The sequence below is a fragment of the Octopus bimaculoides genome, chromosome 16 (genome assembly GCF_001194135.2).
Source record: "Octopus bimaculoides isolate UCB-OBI-ISO-001 chromosome 16, ASM119413v2, whole genome shotgun sequence".
Classification (NCBI taxonomy): domain Eukaryota; kingdom Metazoa; phylum Mollusca; class Cephalopoda; order Octopoda; family Octopodidae; genus Octopus; species Octopus bimaculoides.
In genome coordinates this window covers 34,646,637-34,660,069 of record NC_068996.1, presented here as the reverse complement: position 1 = coordinate 34,660,069, position 13,433 = coordinate 34,646,637, and the positions used below count along the sequence as shown (strand labels likewise).

Below are 13,433 nucleotides of genomic sequence, written 5' to 3'. Positions count from 1 at the left end.
GTTGCCAGTATCGCCTGACTGGCCTTCGTGCAGGTGACACGTAAAAGCACCTACTACACTCTCTGAGTGGTTGGCGTTAGGAAGGGCATCCAGCTGTAGAAACTCTGCCAAATTAGATTGGAGCCTGGTGTTGCTATCCGGTTTCACCAGTCCTCAGTCAAATCGTCCAACCCATGCTAGCATGGAAAGCGGACGTTAAACGATGATGATGATGATGATGATGATTGCAGAATAGTACACTCTGTGAAGTAGTTGGTGCAAGAAGGCCATCCACCCATAGAAACTAAACCAAAACAGACTACTACACAAAGCAAAGAGGCAACTTCTAGGTGGTCAATCAAACTTATAGAAATAAATGTAAAATCTCACTTGAATTACATGCTTCCATCTTAAAATAGAAGTACCCACTGGATTACATAATCTTGGATACACTATACCCCCAAAATAAAAACAGGTTGATCACAAAAGTAACACCTTTGATCATGAGATATGCATTTGTTGTTGTTTAGCTCTTTAGCATTCTGATTATTCTGTCAAATGCAAAGCTAATTTATTCACATTGTTTTGAATTAATCATGCATTATCTCAAAGCTTCATAATTTCAAATGATGTCATTGTTTACTTTTAGAATAACATTGTAGGATAAGTGTGAGAGGTTTGATCCGGCTAGTTTGGACTTAAAACAGGTAGAATATTCTGGGTGGATATAGCTGGTTTAAATGCTAAAAGGGTTAACTCAGGTTAGTCTGGATCAAATTAAAAGACCGATTCAAAGACCAAATTAACTCACCTGTCCTGTATCGGTGACAGCTAAACAGTGTAAGGCCCCAACAGCAACATGTACAATCTTTTTCCCTTTCAGGCCTTCAACACATTTAGGTTTTCTAATGTGAGTATCTGTTCCATGACCCAATCGGAAGTAGTCTCCCTTACCCCTGTAAGAAAATATAATTATTACATTAACAAAACTTGTCATCTTGTTGACAAAATCTGTTTACATAGCAAAAACATGCAACTTTATAAAAACTTATGTATTAGATTATATCTGAAAATGATTGAGTTAAATTTACAGCTGTATTTCTGAGCAGAACACTCTTTTTTGTAAACTGGTCTGACATTGGATGAGCTGGTGAAACGTGATCTTTGGATGTTGAGTCTCACAGAGGTGATGACAAGAGGTTGAGACCTTTGGCAATTTGCTGTGCTTGAGAAAACATGTCAAGCCAAGTGAAATCATAGTTGTGGTCAGTGCTGGCAACATATAAAAGGCATCCACCTCACTCTTGGAATGGTTGGTATTAGGAAAGGCATCAAGCTGTGGAAACCAAGCCAAATCAGACTATCCAACTTACTAATTCTAGTCCAACCACCTAACACATGACAGCATGGAAAATGGACACTAGCACCATTCGAATGTGGTCAATGCCAGTCCTGCCTGACTGGCTCCCGTGCAGGTGGCACGTAAAAAGCACCATTCGAGCATAGTCATTGCCAGTGCTGCCTCTGATGGTCTCCATATTGGTGGCACGTAAAAAGCACCCACTACACTCTCAGAGTGATTGGCGTTAGGAAGGGCATCCAGCCGTAGAAACCTTGCCAGAACAAATTGGGGTCTGGCGCAGCCTCCATACTTAACAATCCTCAGTCAAACCGTCCAACCCATGCAGCATGGAAAACAGATGTTAATCAATGAGGATGATATATATATATATATCATCTATGTATATACACATATTTTAAAAACATATATATATATATATATATATAAAGTATATTTTGATTAAAGAGTATATCTAAATTCGAATGGATAAGTTTAGTTAACAAGTCTATACACTATCAATATGAAACAAATCAACAAATATACTTACCATGTCCAAACTCCACCAGATTTTGTGAGAGCTAGAGAAAATTGAGCTCCACATTCAATTTGGCAGACATTGAGATTTGTTAGGCGATCAATGACATGTGGAACACTGCAGCCTTCACTCCCTCCACGACCTAATTTACCAAAATCTCCATCACCCCAAGAATAAACAAGTCCTTCATCAGTCAAGGCAAGTGTCTGGGCATCACGACTTCCACAGGCAACTTGCTTAACCCTTTGGCCTACAAGAGCCATAACCTGTAAACAGAAAGACTACATGAGGACATACTCAGAGATTATATTTCAGGAAATAAACAAATATTGGATTCAAGTTTTGGCATAGGGCCAGTAATTTCAGGGGAGGAGTAAGTTGATTACATCAACCCCAGTACTCAACTGGTACTTATTTTTATCAATCTTGAAAGAATGAAAGGCAAAGTCAACCTCAGAGACATTTCATCTCAGAGCAGATCAAATGCTGCTAAGTATTTTGCCTGTTGTATTAACGATTCTGCGGGCTCACCAACTTAGAAAATAAATAAATATTATTAGCTATTTAAAGGGTGGGGGAACATAAAGAAAATGATAAATATTTGATAGTTCTGATATTTTAATTCTGAATTATTAGCAGATATAAGAGATAAAACTAATTATGAAAATCTTGCACTCCTACCATAAACAATTATATCAGTAATACTATGTAGTTTACGCTTTTTTTTTTTTTGGTGATAGTGGTGGTGGTGGTGGTGGTGGTGGTGGGGGTTCTAATTTTCTTAACAGTTTGGTGAAAGGATAGAAAGGTTCCAGCAGTGATCCCGAAAGGAAGAAAGGCAAAGTCAATCTCAGCAACATTTGAACAAGAAATGCTGGAAGAGATGCTGCTAAGCGATTTGTCTGATGGGTTAATGGTTCTGCCAGCTCACCGCCTTAGTAATGTGGTAAGCTGGCAGAACCATTAGCATGCTAGGTGAAATGCTTAGTGGTATTTCATCTGCTGCTATGTTCTGAGTTCAAATTCTGCCAAGGTTAACTTTGCCTTTCATCCTTTCGGAGTTGATAAATTAAATACCAGTGAAACACTGAAATCGATGTAATTGACTAGTCCCCTCTCACCAAATTTCAGGCCTTGTGCCTATAATAGAAAGGATTATTATCATTTTTATTATTATTAATGATGATAATAATTATAATAATTTCTTTTACAGACAAAAAAGCTGAAAATTTAGGAGTGATATTGGTCATCTGAGTCTACATTGGTATTTGATTTGTATGGATTTATTTTATCAACTCTTCTTTTAATCTTCACAGGATTGAACACAGAACATAAAGAGCTAGACCAAATGCCACAAAGCATTTAATCCAGTTCTCTAACAATTCAATACCATCACAACTTCACTATCACTGCTTTGTTCTTACCACCATCACCACTACCACCACCAATAACAACAATGATAATACCATTAGCAAAACAGGACTCTTCTAAATACCACAATAATTTTGAATATAAGGAATAATTAACCTGCTTTGGTTTGAGTTGAGTGGTTGTATCTCCATGCCCCAGTCTACCATATTCTCCAAGACCCCAGGTGTAAAGATCTCCATTGGAAATAATTGCGGCACTGTGGGAACTGCCACAAGCAATATCTCGTACACGTTTGGACTTCAAAGCCAGTACAAGTCGAAGTCTATTACAGCGGCTGAAAAATATTAAAAGAAGAAAAAAATTTAAGATGAATTGCTTTTTATTTATTTAAATTCTTTTTTTTATTAAAAAAAAACTCTAAAAGCTTAAATATTATAATTCAAGTTACATTTTCCCCCAGTGGGAATAATTATAGATGTGCCAGTGTCATGTAAAAAGCACCCGACACACACGGTATAGTGACTGGTGTTAGGAAAGGCATCCAGCCATAGAAACAAAGCCAAGCTGAAGCCTGATGCAATTCTTCTGTTTGCCAAATCTGCTCAAACCATCCATCTCATGCCAGCATGGAAAATGAACATTAAAGGATGATGATGATGATGATGATGATGATGATGATGATGATGATGATGTTGATGATGGTGTATGTTTGTGTGCACATGCATGTGCATTCTTGTCAAAATAAGCTAGCAATGCTTTTGTGGATTCACAATAATTCACAGTAGCTGTGGATATAATGAAACAATATAATTTAATATACTAATAATTTATATGCTAATATGTTCATCATCATCATCATCATCACTATCATTTAACATCTGTTGTCCATGCTGGCATGGGTTGGACAGTTTAACCAGGGCTGGTAAGCTGAGGGGCTCCACCAGACTCCACTCTAATTTGGTATGGTTTCTATGGCTGGATGCCCTTCCTAATGCCAACCCTGCCAAGAGTGTCATGGATGCTTTTACATACCACTGGCACAGATGTCAGTTGCGTGACACCAGAATGTAATAATATATATTACACATTATTTACACTGATATAATATAATACACTAATACAAACTAATATAATATTATATACTATCACATATTAAAATAATATAACATGTTGAGGGCTGGAGGGTATATCAGCCGGAGCGTTGTGTTGACAACGAGCAGGATGAGGACAAATATCTGTCAAATGTAAAAAAAATGTAAATAATTCCTCATCTCCTAAAATCCTAGTGTTTATGTCTGAATCAATCACATTGGCTTTGCCTATTGTGAAGTGACAACAAAACATGCTGGCAATATCTTATCAGTGAAGATGAAAATGAGACTGTGAAGGTCTAGAAACTTTGATGATAGAAATAGGAATTGTGTTATTTCAAACAGCAAGAAACACATTAAAAAAATTGAGAGAAAAAAGAAACATTGAAAAATATAAAACTAGACTAGCACCCACTACACTCTCGGAGTGGTTGGCGTTAGGAAGGGCATCCAGCTGTAGAAACCCTGCCAAATCAGATTGGAGCCTGGTGTAGCCATCTGGTACACCAGTCCTCAGTCAAATTGTCCAACCCAGGCTAGAATGAAGGGCGGACGTTAAACAATGATGATAATGATGATGCTATAATAATTTATAATGAAACAGTAATGAAATATATAATGTAATGCATAAACTGAATTGTCAAACTAGCTAACTTATTGTTTTACTTCCACTGATGGACTTCACCCTTTAGCATTTACATTAGCCATATATGGCCCAAATATTCTATCTGTTTTGAGTTCAAGACCAGCCAGATCTGGCCTCTCAAACCTACCCTACAATGTCATCGTAAAAATATAAATCATATGATTGAAATCTCAAAGCTATGAGATAATGCATGATTAATTTAAAACAATGTGAATAAATAAGCATTGTATTTGACAGAGGAATCTGAATGCTAAAGGGTTAAACCAGCCATATCCTAGCCCAAATCTTCAACTGTTTTTTTTTTGTTTTTTTGTTCAAATCAGCCAGATCAAATCTCTCACATCAAACCCTATGTCATTCTAAAACTAAACAATCACATCATTGAAATCTCAAAGCTACAAGATAATACAAGATTAATTCAAAACAATGGGAATAAATAAGCATTACATTTGACTAAGCAATCTGAATGCTAAAGGGTTGATCCTACTGTATGGTACCTTGAGCAAATGTCTTGACAATAACCTCAGGTTAGCCAATCCCTTGTAAGTGGCATTTGTAGACAGAAACTGTGAGAGTCTGTCAGAATGGCCATTTATTTTTTTGGGTGAAAGCCTTGACATGTTGCTCAGCTCAGTGCCACCTCACTGTCTTTCATTGATTTTAACCCTTTAGCATTCAAACCAGTCACATCCAACCCAAATATTCTACATGTTTCATGTTCAAAGTGGCCAGATCCAGCCTCACTCACCTACCCTATAATGGCATTCTAGAAATATACAATCACCTCATCAAAATCTCAAAGCTACAAGATAATGCATGATTAATTCAAAACAATGTGAATAAATAAGCATCAAATTTGACACAGTAACCTGAATGCTAAAAGGTTGATCCTACTGTGGCACCCTGGGCAAGTGTCTCCACTATACCTTGTAAGTGGCATTCATAGACAGAAATTGTGAGAGCCTGTCAGAATGGCCATTCATTTTTTTGGGGTGGCAGCCTTGACCTGTTACTCAGCTCAATGCAACCCCAGGTTTTTTTTTATTGACTTTAATCCTCAATATTCTATTTGTTTTAGGTTCAAACTGACCAGATCCTGCCTCTCACACCTCTGAAATGTCAGTCTAAAAATAATCACATCATCAAAATCCTGAAGCTACAAGATAATGCATAGTTAATTCAAAACAATGGGAATAAATAAGCATTACATTTGACAGGGTAATCTGAATGCTAAAGAGTTAAACTATAATTACAGAACAAAATGTAAAGTACCAACATAAAGTACAAAGAATTGTCAAATTCATTAATATACTTAAAAACTTACGATCTATTTCCATGTCCAAGTTTTCCATCATCTCCTTCACCCCAAGAAAATACTTTACCATCAACAGTTAGAGCTAATGCATGTCGCCCACCTTTGACAAGAGAAAACAAGAAGAAGAAAATAAGATAAAATATTATAAAAAATAAAATAGATAAAAAAACGAAAACTAAATGGTAACGAATATAATTGATAAAGAGGAAATGGAAATGTGGTTGGTAATTAAATAATTATTCAGAAAAATACAGTTTTTGTTATCAGTTCTAGGAAAAACCCTCAATATTTCTTTCACATTAAACATAAAATGTATTTTAGAGAGAGAGAGAGAGAGTGTGTGTGTGTGTGTGTGTGTATGTGTGAGAGAGAGCAAGAGAGTACATGTGTGTGTGTGCCCATGTATAAATGTGTAAAAGTGTATGTATGTATATGTTGTTTGTGTGTCATTGATGCTATCGGTGTAGAAAGAAAGAGACAAAGAAAGATAAAAGAGAGAAATGTGAAAGAGAGAGAAAGAAAAAGTTGCAAGCATAATAGTACCTGAATGAACAGCAACCTTTTTTATGACATATTGGCTGAGTGCCCCTACAAGAGTTGGGGTAGGAACACTGCCACATGTGACTCCCAATCCAAGCCGCCCATTGGTAGCTTCACCACACACATAGACCTTTCCTTCTTGAGTAACTGAAATTGGATGTTAAGAAAATATTTGAAGTGAAAAAAAAAAGAAAAACAAAGACAAAAGAAAATTTATTTTAAATCTATAGACTGTTCTCAACTTGGAGCCTCTTTTAATACAGCTGTGAGCAAAACCCACCTCCATAGCAGAACTTCATGAAACCAGCAGGATATTGCAAAAATATACAGTTATACAGTTTCTACAAGATAGAAGATACTGTTGTTGACCAATCAAACAAGCATGAAGATAAACTTTCTGTACAGATGAAATCACAAATAAATTATCCAGCTTGCTAAATTATTTTCAACTGAAGGCCTTCATTGATGATGTTATTACAGTTCTTACAAAAATTGATTTAACTCTGATTCCAGTAGGTCAATGATCAGAGACATTCTTTTCATGGTCATCTAGTCTGTTATTCAAACATAGTGTATGTTGGACTACATTATCGGTGTCCCTTTCTTATAAAACTGAGATGGAGAATTGAAAATTTGTCTGCTATTTCTAGCATATTCGGTGACCATGTACAAGATCCCTAGTCATAAGAAAAATGCATAATAACTTCTTCAAAATGAAATTGTAGACCAATAATGTACATTATCATCATCATCATCACCATGATCATTTAATAGTTGTGTTCCATGATTGTCTAGGTTGGATAATCTGACAGAATCAAAAGACTGCAGTGGTCTCAAATGTTTGCTTTGGCATGGTTTCCATGTCTGAATAACCTTCTTAACAACAACCAATTTACAGGCTGTACTAGATACTTTCTTCATGACACTGGCAATAGTGTGGTCACCATTTAGCTTGCAAAACCGAGATCCCTTCTGACTGAATGGAGAGGAAAGCAGCTTAGTATTAGGGAATGAGGGGTCGAATTATGGAAGTAGAAGCCAAAATAGAACAGATTTCTTGCTGTAGAGGTGCTACATAGACTGATTAAGTAGATTAGTAATGGAGACCAGTTATGTTTAATATTAAGGGAAAAATCAAACAACTCACCACAAAATAAACTTTTTGATCCACCAGCTATCTGGACACATTTTAAAGCTGACAAAGTTTCATTCAAATATGGCAATTTGATCTGTAAAAATAAAAATAAAAACAATTGCTACAACAACCACAACATGTATCACAATAGCATACCATATGCTACAAGTACACCTTATACTACAGTGGACACATCATATATTACAAGGTTATGAAAAAAGTAATAATCTTTTCTTAACAATAACATCATCATCATCGTTTAACATCCATTTTCCATGCTGGCATGGTTGGATGATTTGACTGAAAACTGGTAAGTTGGGAAGCTATATCAGGTTCCAATCTGATTTGGCATGATTTCTTTGGTTGGATGCCTTTCCTAACACCAACAACTCTAAGAGTGTAGTGGTTACTTTTTACATACTACTGGCACAGGTACCAGTTATGTAACACCGGCATCGGCTACAACTACAATCTCATTGGCTTGACAGGTCCTCCAAAGCATGGTATATTGCCAAAGGTCTCAGTCACTACCTCAATGAGGCCCAATGTTTGAAGGGTGCTTTTTACACGTCACTGACATAGGAATAATTTATTCTTTGTAAAACAAATATAACTGTTTCGTTTTCTTTGCATTATTGGTTTTGTGAAGAAGTCTCTCAGAGTAGAGAAGTAGGGCTCAACCCTGAGAGACTCCCTGATCACTGAACTATTCACCCTGTCGAGTAATGTTACTTCAGAGACTTATAGAAGGAACCCCATTTTGGCAGCTTGTATTTGTGATTATACCCTTTTGGTCACTATCTACTACTTCTCTGCATTGGGAGATCACAGTTTCAGTACTATGTATATGCGATTATAATGTCACAGGATAGAATTGTAAGATGGATTTATCAAACTGAGCCAACTGGTGGGAGACCTAAGCAGTCAACAAAGAATGAGGTGGGAATCTAACCAGAAAGTGTAACGATAGTTACTTCTGATAGGACTCTATGGAGATGGTACTTGTGAAGGAGGTACCTGAGGACTCTACTCCAACAATCCTTTCAGGAATAGTGGATGGGGAAAATGGATGGATGAAGTCTAATTGTTGAACTGTTAAAGCATTATTTGTGCAAAGTACCCAGCTCAGTGTATACTACTGCCACCACCATTTCTGACACATGTAGAAGGCCACAAGGGTTCAGTCAATTAAATCGACCTAGTACTTAAAAGATAATTTGTTTTATTGATCCCGCCAACAAAATATAAACAGTCATTACAACATACTGCAAATCGTTTTGTCTAATGCTCTTATGATTCTGTGTGTGCATATGCATGTGTTTGTGTGCAAGCACATATTTGTGTGTGTGTGTTTGCATGCATGTGCATGTTTGTGTGCATGTTCACGTTTGTGTGTGCCTGCACATTCACACAAATACATGTGCATGAGTATATATTTGTGTGTGGATATGTGTTTATTCATGTGTGTGTGTATGAAAGTGTTTAAGTGTGCATGTGCATATAAGTGTATGTGCATGTGTGCGCATGTTTATGTGTGTGCATGTGCAGTTATGTGTCTCTGTGAGTGTTTCTGTCTTTACATGAAATCATTTGAGAACTAGTGATAGCAGCAGCAGCAACAACAACATGTGTGAAAGTGAATGTTTCAGAATAAACTTCACAACACACCTGTAAACAAGAGTAAACTCCTGTAACATGCAACAGACTTCAACTTTCAAACATGAAAATTTCAATAGGATGTTTTATTTCTTACAGAAAAAGAAAAAAAAAATCATCTCTTACCTTTGACCCTTTCGGGCCTCCTAGCTGATCTTTGTCGTTCAAACCCCAAACACATACATGTGTTTGAATCTCACTAAAACTTGATGACCTTGTCTTTTTCCGACATCCTTGCAGAGAGCTACTTTGTTCATCTTCATCGTCCGATGCTAAGAAAGCAAAGTTAGCAGCACTGTCATCTTCGTCAATTTTCCTTCGTCCCACAATCGTTAGGCCATGAACTTTGCAATCAATTCCACTACTTCGGCACTGCTTGATAGCAATTTCTATGAATCTATAATACTGAAAATATGAAGTGAGGTGAAAAGAAAAAGTCAATGAGTAGTTTATCCTCCTCAACAACAACAACATTATTGTAAAGTCTACTTTTCTATGCTTCCATGTGTCAGATGGACTTTGCTGTGGCAGATTATCTATGGCTAGATGTCACCAACCTTTGCCCATTTCCAAATCAGATAATATTTCACCATGGTTGAGTATGTTTTTAAGGAAGATTGGAAATTTTATATGGTTATACGAAAGATTGGAAGATCAGAAAGACATTGCTTGTATAACAGTTGTCTACAACTATCATGAGATATCAAAACAAGGAAACACACACATGTATGCATACACACACACACGTACACATAGACACACATTTGATGGGCTTGTTTCATTTGTTCCCGTCAACCAAATCCATTCACAAAGCTTTAGTTGTTTCAGGAATATAGTTGAAGACACTTGGTACCATGCAGAGGGAATGAACGTGAAACCATGTTGTTGGGAAACAAACTTCTTAACCACACAGCTGTGTCTGGCTGTAAAAATTGAAGTTGTTTCAATCCAGATTTCAATTTTCTGAACAAGAACAGTTATCTCTAAGACAACAATGTTTTATCTATGGAGAAGATTGTTCTTTGTTTTATCTGATCTACTGAACACTCCAGAAATCAAAGACAGGCTCTGTGGAATATTGAGATCCAGAAAACAATGGGACATTTCTGGTTCTTCAAAACCTGTTACCACTAACTGTAATGTGGAAGTGCATGGCTTAGTGCTTTGGGTGTTGCACTCATGATTATAAGATCCTGGACTGGGCGATGTGTTGTATTCTTTAGCAAAACACTTCCTTTCACGTTACTCCAGTCCACTCAACTGGCAAAAGTGAGTACTCCTGTGATGAACTGGTGCTCCATCCAATGGGGAATATATATATGCATCACAGAGACTCTGAAGTTGGTCTTTTGAACTTATGACTCAGGAAGGACTTTGATGCTTTTTTTTTTAACTAACTGAAATAGACACATTAATGACTTAAATTTTCACTGTTTTTAAAATTTAACTAATTGGAAGAAGTTAGAGCAAATGAATTTTAAAAAAAACTATTGATTTTCGAAATACATTTTGTTTGTTTCCAGAAAATGCACACACATACAAACACCTATCAACACACACACATTTGCATACATGCATGAATATACGCATGTAGTTTATATGATGCAGTTGCGCAGTATTTTGTCTCTTACATGTCACTCACTGGGTTATGGATAACTCCTGACTAAGGCACAAAACATTTGCCAAAGATTTTGTGCAACACAGTCAGAAGAGAGGCAACGTGGTTGGGAAATGAACTTACATTAACTATATAGACAAGCTTGCGTCCATGTACATATATATGTGTTGATATATTCACAGACAAATATTTATAATATATACATACCTATATAAACATAAATCCTATAGGCACAAGGCCTGAAATTTTGAGGCAGGGAGTTAGTTGATTACATCGGCCCTAGTGCTCAACTGATATTTATTTTCTCAATTGCAAAAGGATGAAAGGCAAAATTGACCTCAGCAGAATTTTAACACAGAATATGAAGTGAGAAGAAATACTCCTAAGCATTTGTCTGGCACACTAACAATTCTACCAGGTCACTGCTTTACTATATATAACTCTTCATTATCATCATCATCATTTAATGTCTGCCTGCCATGCTGGCATGGGTTGGACAGTTTGATAAGAGCCAACCAGACAGAAGACTGCACCAAACTTCTGTGTCTGTTTTGGCATGGCTTTTATGGCTGAATGTCCTTCCTAACACCAATCACTCCAAAGATTGCACTGAGTGATTTTTATGAGGCATGAGCACAGGTGAGGTCAGTTTTGGCATGGTTCTTAAATATGAATTAGTTGCAGAGTAGCAACAAAAATATATTTGAAAGAGGGAGAGAGAGAGAGAGAGAGAAATGGTAGCATTTTTGTGTGTTTGCTTATATCATAGAAAATTAAAGCTATTGAACTGTAATAAAGCAATTATTAAGTGTGTGTGAAAAACCACATACCACTGTCATATCTTCAAGCAGTGTAACCCAAGTGAAAGACACACTGATATTAATGGTTCTAAGTTCTTTCAAGGTGTGTACGGAATCACCGCCACTGACAACCACAAGTGACGGCATATAACTGGAATCTGTTGGTTCAACCTTCATCTGTAGACGACTTACAAGGATATCTTGATACATTTCCAGGCAAATCCAGTGCTTTGAAATGGAAAAATAAAGAAGAAACATATATAAAGAATATGAATTTCAGTGTTTCTTTTATCTTTTACTTGTTCCAGTCATTAAACTGTGGCCATGCTTGAAGAGTTTTTAATCAAATAAATCAACTCCAGTACTTATTTTTGATAAGCCTGGTACCTATTCTATTGATCTCTCTTGCTGAGAGAGATCAACAGAATAAGTTATGGGGACATAAACTCGCCAATACTGGTTGTCAAGTGATGGTGGGGACACAAACACAGACACATACACACATATCTTGATTTCTGAGTGTTTTCTCACATCTGCGATGTAGAAAGTTTAAATTTTGTCTTTGTATAGAGTCTGATGAGCTGTCTGCAAGGCTTTGGCTTTCTAGATACGAAACCTTTGGTAACTCTATGCCCAAAATTAAAATTTTTGTTGTAATAATTACTACTCTATTCTTTAGAATGAGCATCTTTACTGATATATGTTTTATTGACTGTGTGTGTGTGGAGGTGCAATGGTCCAGTTAGAGCAGCGGACTCGCAGTTTCAATTCCCAGACCGGGCACTGTGTGTGTTTATTGAGTGAAAACACCTAAGCCCCACGAGGCTCTGGCAGGGGGTGGTGGCGACCTCTGTTGTACTCTTTTGCCCCAACTTTCTCTCACTCTTTCTTCCTGTTTCTTGAGTAAACTGGAGGGGAACACATACGCCATAGAAACCGGGAAACCAGGCCCATGAGCCTGGCTAGGTTTTAAAAGGGTGCATAAAAAAAAAATATATATATATATATGACCAACTTCTTTCAGTTTCCATCTATCAAATCCACTCACAGGGCTTTGGTTGGCCTGAGTGTTATATGGACTGTTGGATTTGTGTTCGTCTGAAGTCCTGTGTCAATGTGGTTCGTCTGAGTTCATTGTTTCATTGTTGTTGTCTTGTGTGACTGTCGTAGTAAAATGTCATTGATATATATGGCGGACATGATTCTTGTTTATTTATAATGAACATTGGGTGAGTGCGTTCTTTGTATGTAATTGAATAATAAATGTAATAATTAAATTGTACAACTCGTTGTGTTATCTCTGCGAGTCCTCCGAGGGAAATACAACAGAGTTTATTGGCGTCGCCGATAGGATCGATAGGATACATGCTTACTTTACCGTAAAATTATTCATCGTAATAACAAA

The 13,433-nt window shown here is 36.8% G+C and overlaps 1 protein-coding gene across 4 annotated transcripts in view; it reads right to left on the bottom strand.

The window, feature by feature from the left end:
• LOC106884435 (E3 ubiquitin-protein ligase HERC2) overlaps positions 1-13,433 on the bottom strand; it is a 265,512-nt gene that overhangs the window by 66,808 nt on the left and 185,271 nt on the right. For all 4 annotated transcript variants that reach the window (XM_052973690.1, XM_052973692.1, XM_052973693.1 and 1 more), the window contains 8 exons: positions 12,059-12,256; positions 9,737-10,015; positions 7,967-8,048; positions 6,823-6,966; positions 6,289-6,379; positions 3,384-3,561; positions 1,869-2,122; positions 791-935 (listed from right to left, as the gene is read on the bottom strand). In XM_052973690.1, coding sequence (XP_052829650.1) covers positions 791-935; positions 1,869-2,122; positions 3,384-3,561; positions 6,289-6,379; positions 6,823-6,966; positions 7,967-8,048; positions 9,737-10,015; positions 12,059-12,256 — 1,371 coding nt within the window. The remainder of the gene's footprint in view (positions 1-790; positions 936-1,868; positions 2,123-3,383; positions 3,562-6,288; positions 6,380-6,822; positions 6,967-7,966; positions 8,049-9,736; positions 10,016-12,058; positions 12,257-13,433) is intronic.